Source organism: Triturus cristatus, chromosome 2_2 (assembly GCF_964204655.1).
Source record: "Triturus cristatus chromosome 2_2, aTriCri1.1, whole genome shotgun sequence".
Taxonomy (NCBI): Eukaryota; Metazoa; Chordata; class Amphibia; order Caudata; family Salamandridae; genus Triturus; species Triturus cristatus.
In genome coordinates, this window is record NC_140582.1 from 68352304 (window position 1) to 68376328 (window position 24025).

At 43.1% G+C, this 24025-nt stretch overlaps 1 protein-coding gene across 3 annotated transcripts in view; it reads left to right on the forward strand.

Moving 5' to 3' along the window:
- LOC146861856 (uncharacterized) overlaps positions 1-23676 on the forward strand; it is a 158286-nt gene extending 134610 nt beyond the window's left edge. For all 3 annotated transcript variants that reach the window (XM_085641028.1, XM_085641026.1, XM_085641027.1), the window contains one exon: positions 22555-23676. In XM_085641028.1, the coding sequence (XP_085497154.1) occupies positions 22555-23363 (809 nt within the window). In that variant the 3' untranslated portion in view covers positions 23364-23676. The remainder of the gene's footprint in view (positions 1-22554) is intronic.
- The last annotated feature ends 349 nt before the right edge of the window (positions 23677-24025 follow it).

A 24025-nucleotide genomic window follows, 5' to 3' on the forward strand; every position in this document is an offset into this window, starting at 1 on the left:
CATTTTGTGGCCCTCTCTCCGCCGCAGGATCCGCCCGCAATCAGGCACAGACTTCTGCCTGCTTCCTCCGGCTTCGTCGTGACCTCCTGCAGCCCGGGGCCACTCAGCACAGCCCGGATGCGCACATTGCGGAAAGACAGTGACCGGCTGCCAGGGACAGGGGGAGCACTTCTCCTGGCTCAGCTCCCCTCTCCCATCCCTCAAAAGCCACAGGCAAGGGCAGCACAGTAGAAAATGAAAGCACTCCACACGGGCTGCATAGAAAAGGAAAGCGTTTCTCATGTGTCCTCGCGCAGAGGTCGCAGAACTGGCAAGAGAGCACCCTTGAGCACTCCACACGGTTCCTTTTAAATAACCAGGAAGGAGGACAGTCCAGTCCTTCTTGAGCTCCACACAGGAGCAGGTTAATGCAGGTCAATACACCCCTCACATCAGGGCAGAGCTGGGCAGGCCAGCACGTAGGGACTTCCAGGAGACATCAGCTGGGTCCCATGGCGGTTCCTCCTTTCCCAGCAGTCCTTCAGCTCCACTCAGGTCCCAAGCAGCACACTTTCATGGGGTCACAGCCCCAGTATTTATACCCCATATGTCTTTGTTCTCTCCCCCTGGCACAAGCCTAGGCCCGGTCCAAACAGTTCTGGGGGGCACTCCAACCTTTGTTTACAGGGCACAACCACCCTCATTGTCAGAGTAGGTCCTGGCCCCAGACACACCACAGGGGGGCGGAGCCAGCATTGTACAAGGCAGGCACAGACCTATTCAGGTGCAGGGTCTACTCCTCCCACTAATCCAAATGCAGATCTGCCTATTCAGCCTAGTGCTGACTCACCCAGCCCCTCTGGAGCCACACACCTCACCAGCCCCTGTCACACCAGAGCCAGACATGCAATACACATCAGACAGGCACAAAGACACATAGCACACAGAAATGGCAACTTCTAAAAGTGGCATTTCTATAATAGTGATAATAAATCTGCGCACACCATTACACAGCATTTATTATCACTATTCCAAACATATCAAACTTGCTCACGCTGCTCCTCTCATATTTGAAATTACCACTAAAACACATACCAAGGAATCCCCAATGCATTCCTATGAGAGGGCAGCCTCACAGCAGTGAGAAATCAAAATGGCTGTTTGTCACTACCAGGACATGTCACACAATTAAGGTGCATGTCCTACCTTTTACCTACAATGCACCCTGCCCATAGGGCTAGCTAGGGCCTACCTTAGGGCCGACTGACATGCAGTAAAAGGGGGGTCACAGACGTGGCACCCACTTTATGTACCACTTCACAGCGGCAGTAAACTGCGCGGACAAGCCCTGCAATGGCAGAGGCCTGAGACAGGTTTGAAAGGCTACTTTGGTGGGTGGCGCAATCAGTGCTGCAAGCCCACCAGTAGCATTTAATTTACTGGCCCTGGGCATCTGAGATACCACTTTACAGGGGACTGACAGGTAAATTAAATATGCCAATCAGGTGTAGACCAATCTTACCATGTTTACCACAGAGAGCACACGCACTTTACACTGGACAGCAGTGCTAAAGTGCCCAGAGTCCTAAAACCACCAACACCAGGTCAGAAAAAGAAGACTAGGAGTAGGGCAAAATGTTCCCGGATGACCCTGCAAAAAGGGATAAGTTCACCACCAGGTCTTCTGCAAGATGATTAGATCTAAGATAATACAATATTTCATCAACAACACTTCTACGGCTTCTTCACTGCAGATAGAAAGGGATGGTTTCAAGGCAGTTGTCCGGGAGATACTGTCTGGCTGAGTCAAAGGGTGTCAGTCACATACTGCTGAAGGACATCAAAGATATCGAAAGAACCCTGCGTGACTTGAATCTCCAAAGACCGGAACACCCATAGATACAACCAGAACTCCTTAAAGCCAAGGAGGCGATGGCAGTGCAGGTAGAACGGCTTTTGTGTTTTGATGATAAACAATACATAGATAGAACGCATGCAGAGTGAGACAAGTCTGGTTTCCTGTTGGCTTGGCTAGCCAACCCAGATAAGTGTAGATCAGCCACAGTAGAACTGGAGGACGAGGGAGGTAACATGATCTACACACAGGAAGGAATTAATGACTTATTTACCAGATATTATTCAACCCTATACATTAGTTCCACTTTACAAAACAGTGCATCAACGCAGGCATATTTGGAGACCTTGCCATTGCCGCGGCAGCGACATTACCCCTCAGGAAATACCTACTACCATCAAACATATGGCGCGTAATAAGGCCCCGGGGAACGATTGGCTCCCAGTGGAATTTTATGCCACGTATTCTGCAGAACTAACACCTAGATTGGTCGCTTTATACATGGAGGCCAGAGCAACGGGGTCCCTACTGGACTCTACCAAAGAAGCAGTGATGGTCCCTATCCTAAAACTGAGTAAACCTGCTTATAAACGATCAGCCTTTGACCACTATCGGTACTTATCATTAATTCTACAATACTGAGCAAAATCCTAGTGGCTAGGCTCCTACCTCTAATGCCTAAGTTAATCTACTCAGACCAGGTGGTATTTTTCCCAGGCCGAATACGGCGGGTGACATCCGATGTCTGCTGGGCATTTTGGATGCTAGGAAGACCGATCGAGAGGGGGCCACGGTCTTTGCTGTTGACATTGAGAAAGCATTCAATAGCCTGGAATGGCATTGCTTATATGAAGTACTATGTCATATGGAAATAGGAGAGGGCTTCATAACGTGGACCAGGTCACTATATACTAGGCCTACGGATAGGATATGCACGGGAGGGCCATCTCGGCAAGCTGCTCAGTGGGACCTGAACGTGACAGAGTTGCCCCCTGTCTCCCCTGTTGTTCGCCCTCGCCATGGAGCTCTTGACGGCTTCGGCTCATAATCCTTACAAATATTATTGCTGGTGTGCGTCAATGGCAGGCAGGGGGTGCATAACATATGTACAGTGTTTTTTATGCATTTTGTTCTATTTTTTCCTATGTCTCATTGCCTCCCATAGGATTTCTCGTGGTTCAGAGGGAGACACCCAGAGTCATTGAATTTTTTTTTATATCAGGTGTTTCACTAGGGACTATGAGAAATCCTATTGGAGGTATGGAGGCTTAGGGGAAAATGGAAAAAACTCTGTACATACATACTACAATCTTACTCAAACACACATTTCAGAAAAAACTTAAAAAAATAAAAAACAAAAAGGCATAAGCCTCTTCTATCAACGTCTCTAGGAAATGCACATGGCCGCCAAGGGTGAAGGCATGGACAACAAGGAACACATGCCAGCCTATGACAAAAGCAAAGCACACTGGCTTCACAAAATGGCTGCCCTGGCACATGGCCAACAAGATTGAAGGCATGGACAACAAGAGCATATGCAGGCCTATGGCAAAAGCAAAACATGCTGGTTATACAAAATGGCTGCCCTGGTATATGGCCACCAAGAGCAAAGGCATGGACAACAAAGAACACATGCAGGCCTATGGCAAAAGCACACTGAATACAAAATGGACGCCGGCTTCATGGCCATTAAGGGCAAAGGCATAGACTCCACAGAACACATTCAGGCCTATGCAAAAGCACACTGACTGCATAAAATGTCCTCTGGCACTATGTTCGAACAACAAACAAGAAGGCTCGGACACTATATAGAACACATGCAGGCCCATGGCAAAAAGCAATCTGACTACACAAAATGGCCACCCTGCCAAGAACAAAGACAAAATGGTGGCCTATGGCAAACACACACACACACACACAAACACATACATCCACACACACAGTGGCCACACAACAAAATGGCTACTTGGCCAGAAAAGAAAAGAGGCAGGGTAAGCAAAGAAGAAAACATTACCATTTATTCAGCAGGGCCCAAAAAAACCAAACTTATTTCAACTTTAAAAATTCACCAACCACAAACATCTAAAGGCATCAAAAATAATCCCACCAAAATATTTTAACACTTTGCAGAAAAACATAAAATACAAGAAAAGCACATTTTGCATTTTTTCCAAGGCCATCCCTAAATCAATAAATGTTTTTAAAAAACTTAAACCACGGAAACAGTTGTTTAATATATACCCAATGTCTAGTAATGGCTGGCTGGCCATGGCCCGTGGGCAGACTAGAATACACAGTAAAATTAGCAAAGTAATAGTGCAAAATATAGAAAAAACACACAAGAAAATGGAGAAAAGGTACTTTAAAAGTTTTAAAACCAGGCCCCCAACCCCCCCAAACCTTTTTCCTTTAACAAAACTAAAAATGTTAATGCAAAAAAGAACCTCTACTGCAACTCTAGTTCTCCCACAATCAAATTTAAAAATGGAAGAAAAAACAAAAAAGGTAAATAAAAAAAATACTGGTGCATTCCTTCCATCGAACAACAAACTTCTCCAAAAGTTCTTTAACTTATTTGACTTCTCAGAAAATCCTTAAAATTCAAAGGCATATGCAGCAGGGATTCCAGATAAAGAAGAGAGTGATCCTTTCCCCTTAAAATCCAATTTAAAAGTGACCAAGGGATGGACAAAGCAGGGGAACCTTCTGGACAGGAAGAAAAAGTTGGAGTTTCTGTGACACTTCCTTCCAATTTTGAAGTTCTAATTTCCTCTTCAGCCTTAATATGTTCTCTGTTTTTTCTTTCATCCTTCCAGTCTTTAACATTTGTTACTCTCCTCCCTCTAAATTCTCTAGATTCCTTAACAAATACATGCTATTCTTTACTCAAGCGGCAGGCGTACTACCCATTAGTTATTTTGGTAATTTGGTTAGGTTGTGCAGCTGGTTCTAAATATTTAATATAGGTCATTGAACACACAAGGATCCCCAGAAACAGAAAGCTCTTCCAGCGAAGTGTTGAAATCCCGAAAGAAATGGCAACAGAAATTCTTACTTATTAAATATATTGTAATAATATGTTGATCCATCACCAATGGAAGAAGGGAAACAAGTACAGACAAAACTATTTCCAACTCCCATGATATTTTTATATTCTCTCAATGGATTTGCGTAAATGTTATTCTCAAAATTACTCGCTGATCTTGCTCTATATGTCATTATGTCATTCCCAACAGGAGAAGTAAAGCAAAATAGGCCAAATCATGCTATTATTAGTGAAATCATACTAACAATATCACAGCATCAGCTGTATGCTATTTCTACTAAGGAGAAAAAAGAAAACTAAAATTCAAAAATCAGAATAGCTCAGGTTCAAAATCTCTTTTTCTCAAAGCAATAATACAAAATGTTTTCTCCTTTTTTCAAAAGTCAAAATCATTTCTTGAGCGTTTTCTTCTTTTTCAGTTAATTTATTCATTTCATAGACTTACAAACTTTTGACGCACGGCAACACAGCAGGCCTTCCTGCTGCGCTACTGTGTGTCAAAAGATATGGACAGGAATACGTCATATCTAAAAGATACAGCGTATTCCTGTCCTTCCCCCCTGTGCCGGGGCACAAACAGCATCCCTGTGCCAACATAGACACCTTTGCGTCGCGTTGCAAAGGTGCCTGTGTTGCGGGAATTATTGTGCAGGAAGGGATACGTTCCTGCACAAATACAATCATTGATAATATTTTCCTCTTTTTATGTGTCTGCACATTGAAAGAGAGAAAAAAACGATAAATAAAAGTATTTCTCCTTGTTGTGCCACTCCTATGCCTCCCCTGGAGAGGCGTAGGAATCGGACGCATTCCCTGGTTTACGATTCCTCTTGAATCTGGGAATGCTTCGGATTCAATGGGTGTTGCATAGGAACACCCACAGCAACACCCAGGGAATGCCCCTTTCAGGCAGTGTTCTGCGCGAAAGGGGCACATATTTACATAGCCATTAAAAGCCACGTAAAGTGGCTTTGCGTGGCCTTGTAAATATGCTGCGGCTCATTGCGCCTTTGGAGCATAAAAAAAGTGATGCTCCTTTGGTGCAAAAGTGCCTCTAGGGCCTCGTAAATGAAGCCCTATATCTTTATCTGGATACTTTAGTAAGAGAAAAAAATAATTCTCTTCAAAATCATAATTTCAAAATTTCACAGCGATCAGGATTTGCAAAATTCTTAGCTGGTTCTTCTTCTTCTAGTTCGCCTTCAAAGATGATTTGGCAACAGGTGGTGAGACTGTAGATTTCCACATCTGATTCTTCTTCTTCTTCAGACATAAATGCCATATACGAAGGTGAAATTTTTATGAACTGGATCAGAGACTGTTTCTTCCTGCTGCTCGTAACTTTACAACAGTTCTTCATTCCGGTTTTCAAAATGGAACCGTCTACTGTTACCTTCCACAGGAGCTTCACTCTCACCAGTATGACCAACTTCACTAGTATCAGGATTCAGTACACTCCCCCTCTGGATCCACTCTGTAAACTTGAGGTTGACTCTGCAAATTAGTGGTTGTTGTCCTCCTTCTTCACTCTTCTTGTGTGAGCTGTGTGAATTAACTGGGGGATTCCAGAATACCTCACAGCAGTGTTAGTCACAAACACCTGTGGCCCTTTCTATCTCGATTCAAACGTGCTTTTTGATCAGAATGTAATCACCTGATTGCAGTGGATGACACTAAGTTTTTTTTGTTGGTACTGTTGCAAAATGTACCTGATGATGGACAGATTTCATCACATCAGCCAGACCCTTGCAGTTATCTAACACAATAACATAAGTTATTAATACAAGTGTTGCTGAAGGAACAAACAATTATGAGAACATTTGTAAGTCCATTACAAATGGGCATTTTAATGAAGTCTGCTTGAAGTCTGGCAAACGGGCCCTCAGATTTTCCGGCATGACTCAGCACCACAGGTGTATGCTTATCCTAATTTTTTCTTTGGCAAGTAATGCATCTTTGACGTAAGTCTTCTGCTACACTTCTGAGCGTTTTATTGTACCAATGTTTTCTAAAAATCCTAAACATTGCATCTCTCCCTACATTAGTGTGGCCATGCAGGTAACATGCTGTAACATAGAGTCTGGCAAAACATATTGATAATCAAAAATAACCCACAAGTCATTATAATTTTTCTTACAACCACTTAATTCACACCTTTTTTTACCCTTCCGTCGGCACTTTCTCTTGGAGGTCCCTCAATTCACTTAATGTAGTCTGTATTGGGTTCAACAAAAAACAATTGACATTATTCAAAGGGTTCCTTTGTTTTCTACAGCCCACCAGTAATTTGCCTTCACGACTGCACTCCCTGCGCTGGCATTGCTGGCATTGCATCCCGCTAGCTCCGGTCTCCCGCCGCCGTGTCCTCATCGTTCGCGGCCGCGGAGCGGAGACCGGAAACTACACTCCCCAGCACCTCTTGCGGCAGGAGAGCCGCCGAAGAAGATTTTGGCGCCAGGAGACGCATAAAACTGACCAGCAGCCCCGGCAGAGCGGGTTCCTTTGTTTTCTACAGCCCACCAGTAATTTGCCTTCACGACTGCACTCCCTGCGCTGGCATTGCTGGCATTGCATCCCGCTAGCTCCGGTCTCCCGCCGCCGTGTCCTCATCGTTCGCGGCCGCGGAGCGGAGACCGGAAACTACACTCCCCAGCACCTCTTGCAGCAGGAGAGCCGCCGAAGAAGATTTTGGCGCCAGGAGGCGCATAAAACTGACCAGCAGCCCCCGCGTCGCGGGACCGCGCGCGGGCTAAGCAAGGGGCAAAGGGCGGGCCCTCTGTGGCCCTCCGTGGACCGACGAGACCGGCCCGGGCACAGTACTCTGGTCAGACGGAATGACATAGGAATACGTCCCACTGTAAGTTGCACATACTTTCTATTGTCGTAATTCATTTACCCACCGCAGTTATTATTATGACCACCTGTGTGCCGAGCCCGATTTCTACGGTGGCTGACAGACTGGGAACTATAATGAATGGCACTTTGGACAATTATCTTATTAAGGCTCCATCTGCAGGTATAACAGAGTCTTCTCTAGCAGAGCGCAGACTTGAGCGTAGACGCTCTATTGAAAACATCAAAAATAGGGCACTGCTCGAGCCTAATTCCATAGCCACTCTTCCAAACGACTATACCCCTGTATCAGCCCCCGTTGATGATACCCTAAGTACAGAAGGTGTTCCACTCTTGTTGAGAGATTGTGTAGCACCCAGTACTCTTCCCACTGGAACTGATATTATTAATCCGTCACTTGATCTACTCAGCTCTCCAGGAATTTCGACAATAGTGACACCTACTCCCCACAAGTCTAATAGACAAAAAACTAAGAAAGTTGTACAACCTGCTAAGCATGTTCCACCACCTACTAAGAGGAGACGCAAAGGGATGGAATCTACAAAACAGAGGATGAGCCACACCGATTTTGGGAAGAAGGCAATCCCCCCCAGTTCTAAGATCATATCCGCTGTAATCTCTAAGGATGTGACCGGATTGGACATTATTCCTATACCATCGTCGACCTCTGCACATATAGAGGGGGAATACAATACTGAACATTGCCCTAAAGACAATGGGTCTAACATTAAACTCACTAGCAATCTTTTGGACAATTTCGAGCTGATATTGCGCTCTTACACCCTCGCAATAGTGGAAAGATTAGAAAAAATAGAGAATCGACTAGGGAAAATTGAAGCAGACCTGGATAGGAAGTCTAGTCCTACACAATTAAAAGGTCACTCGGAGCTCAATCAGGCCCCAGTCCTCCCCTCTGGGGGTAATTCTACTGATAAATCTCGACCACTATTGACTGAAAATGGGCCAGCTGTAAACACAGTTCTAACTAATCCATCATTAGATGTCCCGTCCTCTAGTAGCAATTTATTGAGAGGGCCAGTTTCAGCCCCCAATTTCACTGCGAGCAATCTTACCACCAATCAGACAAATGCTCCTGTGCGTAATACATCAGCTAATACTAACTGTCATCCTATTATCTCTGCAAATAATATTACTAGTGATATGGGTAACTGTCTGAATGGGCCACAGAGACATGAGGAGGGAGGCTTGTGGCAGACCCGGGGGAATCAGTCTAGGGGACCCCTACCGGATCTTCCGCCTGAGGCTGTTCCTTATGTTGTGATTCTAACGGGGGTTCCTGAGCTCCCAGTGAATAAGAAAGAGGGTTTCTCCCAACTGAAGAATAAAATAACACACTGGCTGGCACTACATAGGCCAATCGCCAGTAATATAGATGGCGAAATAATCTATGTACGCCGGCTCCAGTGGTTGGGGGGTAGACCCAAAGATACTGGGGGGGATGTGGTAGTGATTAATTTCAGAGACCAAAATGCAGTACGCTATATCTTGAATTGGCCAGGGGTCAACTCAGATAGTAGCATTATTCCACGTCCTCTGACTTATTTCTACCCACGATCTGTAGTATTTTCAACCCATCAGACTAGGGGTTATACATTATCTAGTATTAAATTCCCCAACACGATGAATATCAGGAACCCAGTCAAAACTTCAGAATTCTCTGGGTGGAATATGGTACCTACTAGGCCAGGTTTCCCTGTACATAGGAGCTTGGACTATCCAGCACTTTTCACTCCACTGGAAGTGTCTAACCGGTTTGACATCTTCAGTGGTCTGGATGCTTGTGATTGAAGTCTACAGCTACCCGGGGAGGAGTCAGTGGGTATGGTTGAGGCCTTGGATAGGATTTCTCCCACTGACCTAAATATACCCGATAGAGATCTTAATTTGACCAGTGTTACCATGAACGTCCCAATTAACCCTGAGCGCAGTACACAAATAACTAATCAAGGTGACCGTACAAATGATACATCTAATTATGGTCTAAATAATTATGAGATTTATGCGGGGGCCACAGGCTCTTCCATACCTAGTAACCTTTCAGGGAAATCAATTGATATCGACCGCCCGGTTGAGGGTAGCGGAATAGAGTCTGGTGGAAAGTTGGATACTAATGGTACAGGAGTTTCTGCAACTGCTCAAAATATCACAACCTGTAATGCGGAGACCCAGTTTCTGGTCTCGTGGACCGTGGCAGGTCTAAAAAACAAGTTGTCTTCCAGGGATTGGGCTACTTTTATTGATAACTTTATGATAGTTAATATGCAAGAAACATGGGCTTTAGAGCCCCAATATAGATCAGGGTATCTCCACTTTGCAATAGCCGCAACCAAAACAAATAGAGGGAGACCCAAGGGGGGACTGACCACCTGGGTAAAACAGGATGATGGCTTTACAATTTCACAACTTGAAATTAATTCAAGGGATATTATGGCGGTTAAGCTAAAATCTCCATCGTTCGGTGAACTTATTATTTTTAATGTGTATGCCAGAGGAAAGCCAGGAGGGAAACCTTCAGAAGTTGTGATGGCACTGGGACACTATGTTAGCATTTGGAGGGGACGGGCCAATTTGCTAATCTGCGGTGATTTCAACTGCTCCTATGAGCCCCTGGACCAAACAGACCTGGAGCTCACGGAGGCAGAGGATATCTGCTGGCAAATCCCCACCCTCAATCTAACCCCTATCAAACGGTGGACCCAGGCAGCCCTACAACTTAAGACTTTTAGTTTAGAGCATGGGCTGAGAGCAGTGAACGGCAGGACACGAGGTGACAAACAGGGCAATCCAACTTTCAACAATGGATTGTGCACCAGTAGAATTGACTATATCTTGGTCAATCTCGAATTTTGGTCCGCCATATTTGATATGATAGTTATACAGCGTATCGAAAGTGACCATAATCCTAGTCTTGAGTTGCAGCTATACAAAGGGCAGGGGTCATCACAAGTTGACTTGATAGATGACATCACCATGACAAATGATACCCGGCGGGTTAGATGGGCCGAGTGTCTGGGTCAACCCGAATCTATCAATATAATGAATGACATGGTAAAAGAAGCAACAAACGAAATGCTGGGGCAGTTGGATTTTGAGGATTGCTGCAGTAGGGTAATCCATATTCATTCGACCCTTTTTTTTAAACTTAGTACTTTTTTAAATATTTCCAGGAAAAAGCACCCTGGTAAGGGGAAAAGAAAACAGGAATCATGGTATGATAAAAATTGTAGGATCGCTTATAAATCTTTAGCTGATGCAGTGCGATCCACCGATAGGGAAGTTATAAGGGCGGCAAGGATTCACTACAAAAAGACACAAAATGTGGCGAAAAAAACCTGGGACACAAAATACTGGGAGGAGCTATTGGTAGCCAGTCAGTCCAGAGACTCGACGGACTTCTGGCATCTTGTGAGGTGGGGCATGGGGAACCAAAAACCAGCCCCGGTCAATCATGTCCCACCAGAACAATGGGTAAAGCACTTCAAGTCCCAGTTTGCCAATGTAAACAATGTCCCGCCACCCGCCCTAGCTTCTCTCAGTCTTCCTTTGCCAGTTACTACGCTAGTGTTCACCAAAAAGGATGTTGAATGTGCCCTCAATTTAATCCATAAAGGCAGGGCCCCGGGCCTAGATAAAATTCCTGCAGACTTGTTCTTGCATAGCAGATCAGTCTGGGTCCCTTACATCGAACTACTGGCGAACACTCTGGCTAAAGGCACCACGGTGCCAGATATATGGCGGGGAGCTGAAATCATACCAATTTTTAAGAAGTGTGACCGAGCTGACCCGGGAAACTACAGGCCAATCAGCCTAATAGCCTGCATCCAGAAAGTTGTGGCTAGAATGGTACTTCTCAGGGTCCAGACCTGGATTGAGGAATCGGGAGTTATGTCCACTTTACAGGCTGGTTTTCGACCCCTGACCAGCACGGTGGACCAAGTTTTTAGATTTTCCACAATATACTGGAAATGGGTGGTTCTGGGGGGAGGTACACTATATGCAGCCTTTGTCGATTTATAGGCTGCATTTGACTTAGTTCCGAGAGATAGGCTGTGGAGAGCGCTCCATGACCAGGGCATCCCACCTGAACTACTTGCAATTTTGATTACATTACATGAAAACAATTATGCGCAGGTCAGGTGGGGTAATCAGAGTCAGGTGACTGACAGCTTCCCAATGGATAGGGGTGTTCGGCAAGGTTGTGTGCTGGCACCCACACTATTCACACTGTATATAAATAGAGTTATTGATTATTATAGGGACTCTATAACTGATCCACCCAAACAGAATGGCATCCCCGTCCCCCTTCTAATGTTTGCCGATGATACCCTCCTACTATCTAAGACACAGGAAGGGCTACAGAAGGCAATAGACTGCTTTGAAAAATGTTGTTATGACTATGGCATTTCTGTTAATGTCTCCAAAACTAAATTTATGACAATGCATAGGCATCGGAACATCAGGGGTAGAGTTTTAATGAATGGGGAACAACTAGAGCAGACTGACAGCTTTAACTATTTGGGTATCACATTGGGCTCCAGGTTACAGTGGAAGCCACATGTGGCCCATTTAATCTCCAAGCATGCGCAACTTTCTGGCGCTTTGTTAAGAGAATTTAAGCTATCAGCCACCAAACCCATAGCCCCAGTATTAAAAATCTATGACTCGAGAGTAAGATCTTCCATGTTGTATGGAGCTGAATTGTGGGGGTCGTCTGAAATAGCAGGCTTACAAAAAGCACACAATAGGTTTCTTCGCTGTATAACAGGCCTCCCACAATCTACACCACTAATACCTCTTCGCATGGATCTGGGGTGTCAGAGTCTAGAAAATATATGTAGATTCAGACCAGTTGCCTACTGGAGAAGACTGTGGGTTACCCCTGAATTGAATCACTATGCGTTAGCACTTTTGGAGACGCGTAATATGGATACTGGGGAAAAAATTCCTTGGTTCAGAAAGGTAAAAATTATTTTAAAGTCCTTAGGAATGGGGGATCTTTGGGATAATCCACAGGGGACATCATTTCCTACTAAACAAGAGTTGAAAGAGGCTTAGTGGTCACATATATCCCAGGTGGAGTTCCAGTCACACACTGATCCATCACATACCAAGGTTTTTCTGGAGCTGAAACATTCTATTGGGTATGAGTTGTACTGGGATTTGATCACATCGCCTCTTGATAGGAAATTATATCACCAGTTCAGGGTAGGCACTCTTCCACTGAACACGGTCACCTGTAACTGGGCTTCCAGTAAAAATGATCAAATGTGCCCTTTTTGTAAAATCCACCCCGAAACCATAGCACATATTCTGTTTATATGCCCAGAATATAAGGCCCCCCGCCTAAGATGGATAAGAGCAGTCTGTATTCAAAAGGGTATTAGGACGGGGATCACTGCACTGAGAATATTTCAAACTGATAGTTCTGAAATAATAGTGATAGCCCTAGCTACATTTCTGAAACGGATGTGGCTAATTAGAGCTGGGAAACTGAAAGCCCTCCAGCCGCCCTAAAAGAAACCCAGTATAATGGTGGAATTTCTGTATTCTTTTTAGCTTGTTTTTATGAAAGATAGATATTTATTTTTTTATCTGGTCGACTAGGAATGCCACACATGCAGTAAATCTAATCATGTTGCTCCTAGCTTTAGTATCATGATTTCTATACACTATCTAGATGTGTAGCCTAAACTGGAAACACTTGATGATGAATTGTTTTTTTAAATGTGCTTTTTGTAAATGATGGTGAGCTTTGTTTTTAAAATTGTCTTTTATGACACGAAGTCGAAATAAAGACTGTTTGATGATTATTCAAAGCCTCAGCAATATTTACTTTGGATTCGCATTATTGTCATTCTTTCATTGATGTTTGCTCATTTGATCTTGCAGTTGCATTTTTAAGGGCACAATACTTAGCCACTTGGTCCGCATAATTATTGTCCATCGTGACTATGTCATCAACAGCTTTGTGGGCTATACATCTCACCACTAAAATGTCTCTAGGTTGCTGTATAACTTATAAAGGATCAATAATGTAGTAACCATTCCTTATGGAAGTAGCAGAGGATGTCATGAAGCCCCTTTGTTACCACAGCTGCTCAAAATGGTGTACCACTCCATATCTGGCTGTCTGTGCAAATTGTCACAGTTAACTCATCTGCTTTCCTTAACCCCTTCTCAATGTAATGGCCAAGATAAATCACTTGATTCTTACTGTACGACATCTTTGTGGGAGACATGGGTCAGCAAAATGATTTAGGAGTGCAGTTTTATCTAACTCACAATCTTATTTTGTCTTCGATGCTACTATGAGGTCATCAATATATTGATTCTAAGACTGAGTTACAGTGTAGCTGTAAACCTTCCAAACATTTCTCTAGAAAATGGCAAAAAATTGAGGGACTTGCTATATACTCTTTTCTTTTTTTTGTTGCAGTTTCATATAGTGCAATCTTGACCTGTAGGTATCAGCGTGCTTTACATGAACACCAGTTGCAATACAGACGGATATATTAATTTTTAGGCACAGGGAGATTAAGTGATTTGCCCAGAATCAGAGGATGTCTGAGCCTCCTTCCAGAATCGAACCTGGTTTCCCAGCTTCAAAGTTGGCTGCCCTAGCTGTTAAGGCACTCCAAATCAACATGAAACGAGGACTTTATTTTGGAACTGAAATGCAAAAGGTTATTGACTGTCCTCATACAGAGGAATGGAACTCTTTACATAAGCAGGATCTGCAAGAATCTGAAACAGTTTTATAGCAGGGTTTTGTACCACTGGACAGCATGGGACTACAATTTGATTAATCTTCCTAAGATCCTGCACTATCCTCCACTTACAACTTGTGCTTTATAATGTCCATCCCAACAACCAATCCCAGCACAGCCATGTTAGAAATCAACCAATCACAGCAAGGCTACACCAGCAACCAACCAATCAATCACAGCATGACTCTGTGGTAACTAGCTATTCCTAGCGCGACTCTCAGCGTCAGCTAACCAACTTTTAATTGAATAGGGAAAACAATATAAAGCATTTTCCGTCACCAAAAGCACACAAATTAACAAAATAAATCTTATCTGCTCAACCTAAACAGGAGAGAATCTGTTATCGAATTAGAAGAATTTCGCAATTAATAGGAATAAGACTACTACCTTCACGGCACTTGCCAAACACAAATTCACTTTAAAGAAGACTCCCATCCAGCGGCAATCCATCTTTGATCAGTATATTTACTCCTGTGCAGCAATAAGCAAGAAACACTAACCCAAAAAAAAAAATACAAAACCTGAAAGGAAACTGGTTATCAGAAATGTTTCTATCTCTATGAATGTGGCACCTCACAAATCACACCACCACTTTCCAGACAAGCTCAACAATGATATCTCAAGATTTTAGATTGCAAATAATCTCAACCTTAATCAGCAAATACAAAAACAAACCCTTCGATGCAATTTACAAATATGACAAATGCATCAAAATCACAGTAATTAATCCACTAACTGAACCAAGAATCAATACAGTACAATACAAAGTAATTTCTAAAGCGCACAGCTGCCTTCGACTAGGTGTCCCAGCGCTAACTGTAAGGGTCCGAGAACAATGCAGCATTATCACAGCCAGATTTAAATGCCCACCAGAAGGGAGTCATAGAGCAAGGGTTCTAGATTCTCTCCGAAAGCGGTTTCAGAGTGATTACGGTGCAAACTGAGAAGAAGAGCATTCCACAACCTAGAAGCAAGGAAAACAAAAGATCTTCCACCCCTCCTATCCTTAGGAATCCGAGGCCATTGGAGAAGTTTCAGGTTGTTGGATCTCAGAGATCCGACTTGGCGATAAAGCTTAAATCTCCTCCTTGGATAAAGGGGGCATTTTTGTTTGAAGCCCTGAAGTGTCTTAAATTGGACCCGCTTGATAACCAGTAGCCAATAAAGTTGGCTTAAGTAAGGAGACACCAATTTTTAAGATTAGGCAAGCAGCAGAATTCTTTATTGTTTGCAGTCACTGAATTAGGTATGCAGGTAAACCCAAACACAAATTGTTGGCATACTCTAATTTGGGCATTACCAGGGCATGAACAATCATTTTGCGGTGGTCTTCCGGTATAAGATAGAGCATCCTTTTAAGGAACCTAAGTGTGGCAAAACAGTTGGCAGAAATAGCCTTGATTTGGGTCTCACAGAGATATACAGTCAAATTTCACACCTAGGTTTCTCACTGTAGGTGCAAGACGAGGAGGAAGCCCCAGCTCTGTCTGCCACCAGTTACTGGAATCAGGGGAAGTCTTGGTGCCAAAAAAGAGAATCTCGTTTTTTTTCAGAACTAAGCTTAAGAAAACTTTCTCTCATCCATTCAATCACTGACTTGAGCTTAAAGGAGCACAGTGCTTCCGTCTCGTTCTCATGAAAAGCCAGGAGAAGCTGAGTGTCGTCTGCATAAGAGACCACCTGTATACCCCAGGCTTCAACCAGCTTCGCTAATGGCTCCAGGTAGATAATAAAAAGGGTGGGGCTCAGCGCCAGACCCTTTAGCATGCCACACTCTAAGGGTTAAGAGAAGGAGGTGAAAGGAGGAAGAAAATATTCATGGGCACAGTCTCCAATAAAAGATTTAAACCATAACAATGCTTGATCTCTACTACTAATCTTGCTGAGTCTGTCAAACAGAATAGAATGAGAAACTGCATTGAACGCAGAAGACAAGTCAGTTATACCACCATAGCAGAGGAATTATGGTCCAGATTTTCCTTGATAAACTCCCTTACCTTAAGCAAGGCAGATTTGGTGCTTTAGCCAGCTCGAAATCCATATTGAGAATCATGCAGCAAGTGGTTGGACTCTAGAACGTGAAATAGCTGTCTATTGACAATCTTCTCCAACAGTTTAGCTCATAACCAAAAATCTCCCATGCAGTGTAACAGTGCATGACTCAACACAAACCACACTTTGAACTACAAATCCCTCAATATATCACTAGGACACTGAACACTCTCAGTCTCAAGAATCACTTCACTCTGCGTCCTCAGCAATTATTTCAGTTGTGGAATAGACATGTAGACAGATGGCCAATCTAGGGAACCGGGCAAAAAGCCTCTGAAACTACCCCCTTGTCTCTCTAACCATCATCTGCTACCAACATTTTGTGGCCATGCTTTACCCTTAAAATCTTACACCTCAAAACTACACTCAACAGTTGGGTGGGTCTAGGATAGTGTTAACCTCAATATTCAAGTCAATGTGCCCCAGTGACAAGGTACAAAACAACATTCCAACATACAGTCGAAATAAGAAAAGACTGACTCGAAAAAGTGAGTTCTAAAGCGGAATGTTGAGGATCCATAAAGGTTTATGACAAAAATTCAAAAGGTACAATACAGGATAATGGAATGCAGAAATTGCCGAATTACAAAGAATGAATTTGCCATTCAGGCCATCAATTTAGAATTATACAGAATAATGATAAAATCAGAGAAAAGGCTAAGTCCCATGTGTGTTGCAAAATCGATAAGAAATGGGACAGCATCCCTAGTAAAACCCCAAAAAGATCTGCCTCACTCCCAAATTTGGGGGTGTATTTAGCAAAATCTCCATAGAAAAGTATGAAAAGTGCAAAGTCACTGTGGTGTGAGCAAAGAAATAAAAAAAATTACAAATCAGAATACAGACCATGTAAGCCCTACCACCTAAGCACTAACCCACTACATGAATATGTATGCCGCCTAATGTCATCCGGCGGTGTAAGACCAAATCAGTTACTTAAACAACAGTGAACCATTGTGAATGAATGCAATACTGTGTGCAAGCGTAAGATCCTTGAAAACTGTTACATAGTGAGTCTATGGTCGAAGTCTTTCTTCGAGAACATGTCATTCAGAACTAAACAAAACGTGTTTTGCTGAGCTACTTGACACATAATTATAAACAAAGCATGAACATTATGTAGCATCCATTTTTAACAAGATGGTGTTTAGGTCTAATGGAAGCCTATGTACCATAAGTCAGAGAAGCACACTTTAATGGACCATAGAAACATTGTTTCAACAGCAGTAGTATAATATTAACCTATCCATGTGAAATCAAGTGTAAATTTATATCCTGTCCATTGTTAATATTGCACATTCTTCATTAATACACAAAAAGCACCCTCATAAGCAATGTTCCCTCTAATTTTTCTTTCTTATGTGCGGCAATAGAATGTTGGTGTGCACTGTTTTATTGCCTGTGTGCATAACTGAGTGATAAGATGTGCAACAAGGCAAGTCAATCCGCTACCATTTATAGGTAAATAACAAGCATTGGCACTGTCAATTAAGCCTTGCTTTTAATTTAAAGTGACTTCTTGGTCACTGATTGGTTTAAGCACTGAATAAGTCATCACACATGCACCCTGTCAATCATCCTTGCACTTGTGCATCCATAAATCACTTATTCATTCTTGCATTCACCAACTTACACAACCACAATACAGCACATACACAAGTTGAGCCACATTTGCAAGATAAATTGAAAGAATAAAAGTAGAAAAAATACAACATGCTGTCGGCTAAAAATGGCAGACATATGTGTGCAAAAAAAAAGTTGAAGCAGCTCATTTCTTGCCCTCTGTTTGTGCCTTCTCTGCTCGTTTCTTTCCCTCTTTTTGCCTTTTCTGCCCATTTCTTGCTCTCTGTTTCTGACTTCACTGCTCGTATCTTGCCCTCTTTTTGCCTTTTCTGCTCGTTTCTTGCCCTCGGTTTGTGCCTTCTCTGCTCATTTCTTGCCCTCTTTTTGCCTTTTCTGCTCAATTCTTGACCTCTGTGCCTTCTCTGCTTGTTTCTTGCCCTCTTTTTGTCTTTTCTGCTCGTTTCTTACCCTCTTTTTGCCTTTTCTGTTCACTTCTTGCCCTCTGTTTCTGCCTTCTCTGCTCATTTCTCACCCTCTGTCTGCCTTTTCTGTTTACTTCTTGCTCTCTGTTTTGCTTTTTTCTGCTGGTCTGTTGCCCTCTTCCTGCCATTTTCCTCCTCCCGCTGCCCGGCGCCCCTCCTTCCCCCCAGGACACCTTCCCTGGTAGAGTTCAGAAACAAACTCTAAACTTGGCTTTTTGACCGAGGCCTTCCATCCCAGCAGCCAGATAGCCTTAGGGGTGACAGTGCTGCACACTAAAAATGCTGAGTGATTGATTGATTCAAATAAAGATACTTTAAAAAAGGTTATGATTGTTTGAAAAATGTTGATTTGCAACGTTTCTAATGGAGGTGAGTGGGAGAACTTGGTGAACTGGTTTGTGGACAAAGGCAAAGGCATACTGTTTGGGAAGTCCACTGCCAGACCTTGCTTTCTGGCTCACGTTCCGAAGTACTTGACGTTTGTTTTTATAATCAGATAAGTAATATTACTAAATCATTCCCCAAATGCCCCTAAATGCCTGATGACCTTTTAAGTACTTAGTGCCTGGACAAGTATTTTCAGTGGCCACTTAGAGTGTACTCTCTGCTAAGCCTGAAATGTTTGCCCTATTTGTTCATCTTTTGCTTTGTCATGTGTATACATTTGGCAATAACCAGTTTCACTAATAAAAGATATGAAAAGGGCACTCACTTGTTCCTAATCTGGCTAGAACTAGCCTTGCTGCTGTGTGTGTAATCTCTGCCTAAGTGTCTAAGGCACATACTGCAGAGCTCCTGGCAGTTTCGAGAAGTGGAATGAAACATATTGAGCAGTTTGAGGCAGGAGACACGAATGTGAATGGCAGCATGCAGTAGGGAGCATTCTAGGAGTCACTGCATATGTAACTGACTAACAATAACAGCTGAAGGTGCTGTACTGGATGGAAGCATCTTACAAACAGTAAAAGCACATGTGAAGCCAGTGATGCCACACAGTGCAAAAAAAAGAGAACTGGAGAAATCAGAAGGTGGCCTGGTCGGAGGCAGTGATGTAAGGTGCAGCACGCTGGTGAAGAGCGTTTAACAAGTCACTGCAGAGGTGAATGGCCAGCAAAAATAGCAGATGCTGCTGAACTGAGACCAACCAGCATACCGACTGATAAGCTCTGACAAGTACCACGCATCAGGCGTTAGACTAACACATTTCAGTGTGGTGATCCGCATCACCGCACTGAAATGCAAAGTCATGCATTATAGCACCTCTGCTGTAAAGCTGAGAGCGCTGGTATTATTATAAAGCACCACACAAGCTGCAGTGGCGGTGCGTGGTGTGCGCTGCTGCCGGCAAACTAAGGGTGCTCTTTGGCTGAGCTATAGCTTAGTTCAGCTGTACAGAGTGGTGTGCCACAATGTTACAAAGTTACAAATACACCAACGTACCGCGATATCCCTGACGTCAGAGGAGGATGGGTCAGAGCCCAATTGCTACCTAGTGTCTTGACTGACAAGTGACTTTAGGCGGGCCTGGCTCCAGCTTCCTGAGGCGGGAGCGGGTAGGCCGCCATGCAAATCAAAGTTCGCTGATGGAGCAATCGTGATACCGTTCCCATGGCTGACTGCTGCAAACAATAATGGCTTACTTTTAGTAGATTGCACACCTGCGGTATCTGACAGCTGCTACCGGACCCGGCCCCACCTGCGCCATCATGGATACATGTGTGTAATCAGCGCTGAGGAAAAGAATCATTGCCACAGGACTGAGCCAGTCAGTCCACGGTACTCAGCATAATCATTGCTTACGGCCAGCGGGGCCGCCAACTGCCGTTGTCCGTGTTCCCAGTCAGGTCAGTGTTTATTTTATATTGATATATCCTCATGGCATGTGTTCCGCTGCGTCTTGGGTGTCTCTCTGTGGAGCCTTGGGAGAGCGGGTATCTGAAGCGGTTTGTGGCCTGTTTTATTTCTTGGTCAAGCCGTCCCCCCCCCCCCCCCCCCTATTTCTTGACAGCACCAGGTCTCTTTTCCTCACATGCAGAGGGAAGAAAGTCAGAAGCCGCACATGAAGGTGGATTCTTCACTTAGTTAATCCAGAAAACCGCAATCTGCCCGGCCGGCCAGATCAGCTATCACAGCACAGCAAACCATCTCCCATAGGGAACGAATATTTATTAGAGTGTCTTGTAATATAGCGTAGGCTGTGTCCGGTTTATTCTTGGTGCCCAATTAAATGGCACAGTTTACTTTCGATTTATTAGGGCATCTTCTTAAAATACAAAGAATTTCGAGCAATTATTCTAATGGAAACGGACAGTGCAAACATAGGCGAACTGCTCACCCAGTTGTACGTGTAAGTGTGGATCATGTCAATCACAGTGCCTTCCCATAAAGTACAGCTGCCTTCTTAGTTTTGACCTAAATGCGTGTCTCCCACTCTCAGTTTTCGAATGCAGCTGTGCTTACTGCTCATGTCGCTGTGCGTGAGTCTGCGAGTCAGGCAGCTTTCAGTGTGCCTTATCTTTTGTCTGCAATTGTGGCTAGAGTCTGATAAAGCGAAGTCGTTTATATTTCTTACATTTTGCAGCAGTTAACTTAGTTTCTCGTTGCTCAAATAGGTGATCTCTCTGATATTTATGTGTTCCCCATGTCTTCATTGCTTGATTTTGCTTGCGATAAACTGAATGCCATTAGTTTAGGAAACAATAACACCTGTTATATAGAGAAGTGAGAAGCGCCAAAAGTGCAGTGAAAAATGCTATATAAAAATCAATGTATTATAGGTTCTCTAGTAAAGCACATTTTACTAGTTTTCTTTTCAGTGTTGTAGGATGCTATATTTTTATTGGACCTAAAAATAAGTATGGTGTCGCATCTTAAATACATGGGCTTTCACACCGCTCTACTTCCTATGCCAGACCAGTAAAATGAATCACATACGAAAACGAACATGCAGGCATCATTTTCAGATCAGTCGGGCGACAATTTTTTTTTTATCTGACACAGCATGTAATGCTATCGCTATCTGTTACGTGAAAGAGATTTAGCAATGCAAATTTTTGGGATCGATATATTTATTGGTATAGTGAATAAATACCTTTTGTTTTAGTTTCTGAATATAATCGATTTCGGTTAAGGGCACCGCTGTCCTGATTAACGGCAGTCTAATTATATTTTATACCTCCTTTTACTTCACTTTAAAAGCTTGAAAGATTTCTCATATACTTTCAGCCAAAAATATTCTCAATTTTATTTATAATGACATTCTCAGTGTCACTCATAGTCATTGAAATGCACTCATAATTACTCTAAAATTATGAAGATGTCACACATGGCAATCTGAAACCTTGGCAGCTCTGTGGAGGAACCAGAGGTCCATGGACTTTGCAAACGGGACTCGGGCTGCAGAGAAAGCTCTGGCAATACTCTCCTGCTGTTTAATGACAGCGTTGCAGGCATTTAAACGTCTCCCATTAGCATTTCTAAAGACGAAAAACACATCTTTAGAAATGTATTTGGAAGCGCAGCAGCATCACCATCAGCCGCACATCAGAGGCTCCAGTGAAGTATTTACTGAATGCGTGGAATCCTTTGAAGTTTGCGCTGATTGTATGTGTCTCCGCGGAGGGAAGCCTAGGTGTGCGCGCCCGCTCAGGCGCGCAGTTTAGAGGGAACCATGCTCATAAGTAAGACTTATCTAAAATGCTGCTCACTCTCAGAGAAACAGCTTAGGAGAAGGCGGGGTGCAAATCACTAAAATGGATGTCAATTGAAGTGCCATTTGTGGACCTTGGATTATTTGTCTGAAACTCTTAAATTATGTTCCAAAAACTCTCTATCCATAAAACATGGTGTACCATATACAATTATTTATAAGTATTAATTTTCAGAAATTGATTACATATGCTGCTTGTTAAATAGTTTTTTTTGTCTTCATTTAAGGTGTAAACAAACCAGTAATCTCTGCCAATCAACTGCAGGCAAACATCTCCGAGGGTCCTTATTCTACTAACAAGTGTGGGAGAAGCTTCAGTCGAAGACTAGACATCATGAACCATCAAAGAACCCATGCTGAAGTGAAAACACTCTCTGAATACAGGAGTAACCATCACAGAATTCACTCTGAAGCAAAAACAATTTCTGAATACGAAAGTAAACATCACAGAATCCACAATGAAGCTAAAACAGACTCTGAATACGGGAGTAACCCTCACAGAATCCACGCTGAGGAGAAAAATCTCTCAACATATGAGAGCAGCTGCAATAACGGATCAAATACTGCTAATTACAATGCAATTCAGACTGGGCAGAATTCATATCAGCAAAGGGTCACTAGATTTAAACTAAGCAAGTGTATTCATTGTGGAAACTGTTTAATTTCAACTAGAAAACCGCATGCAGAAGGAGCAGGACAGAACACATGCAGTGAATGTGAAAAGACTTTCTGCCAGTCAAAAGACCTTAACCAAAATCAAGGACAGCCTGTGAGTGAAAGACCTTATATATGTTCTGAATGCGGTAAATCATTCAAAAGCTCACAGACATTGATAACACATCGACGAATACACACAGGGGAAAAACCTTACAAATGTGGTAAATGTGGAAAGAATTTCAGGCAGTTATCACACCTTCTCACTCATCAGAGAATACACACTGGCGAGAAACCCTTTGTGTGTAACATATGCGACAGACCTTTCCATGACTCCTCAAACCTAAAGAAGCACAAACAAATACATGCTAGATACAACTAGTGTGAGTTGCTTCGGAATGTATTAACCATATTTCTGAGTCAAGCCATGCTAGTATTGCATTCTGCTATGAAAGTAGAAGACAACCAGTTCCTTTCAACAGTGATTTGTCTAGGACATGGGTTGAGCTCTTCAGTCCTCATATTGGTAGTGGCTTTAGCTGCGGTGGTCAGACCATCATTAGGTTTTATAAAGAACTAATGTAACAGCTGCGATTGTGTTCTTTCACCAACCTTTTTTGTTTTATTATTTGATTACCTAAAGCCATTGCAGTATAAAATCATAAAAAAGCATATTAAATAATTACGTCTTTGAATTTTGAAAATGATCCTGTATATTGTATGCATGTGTCGTTTTCAAGCACCATATGTATTTATATTGTTTACAAGTGATTGAAGACACGGAACCTTGTCCAAATGAAACAAACTTGTTTTATAAAACTCATGACGAACATCAAGTCCCCGGGACGCATGGTACTGGCTGGGTGCAAACTCTGTACCTATAATTTCCAGTAACATGCTGTGACGCCTCACCAGTACCGTGAAATTACTAGTTGAATCCCATAGATTCGGGAGTGACTGTGTAGACCTGGCTTTACCGGGTGTAAAACTAAATGGAATTCCCGATTTCACAGGGTTTAACGCTGCCACTTACCACTTACCTTA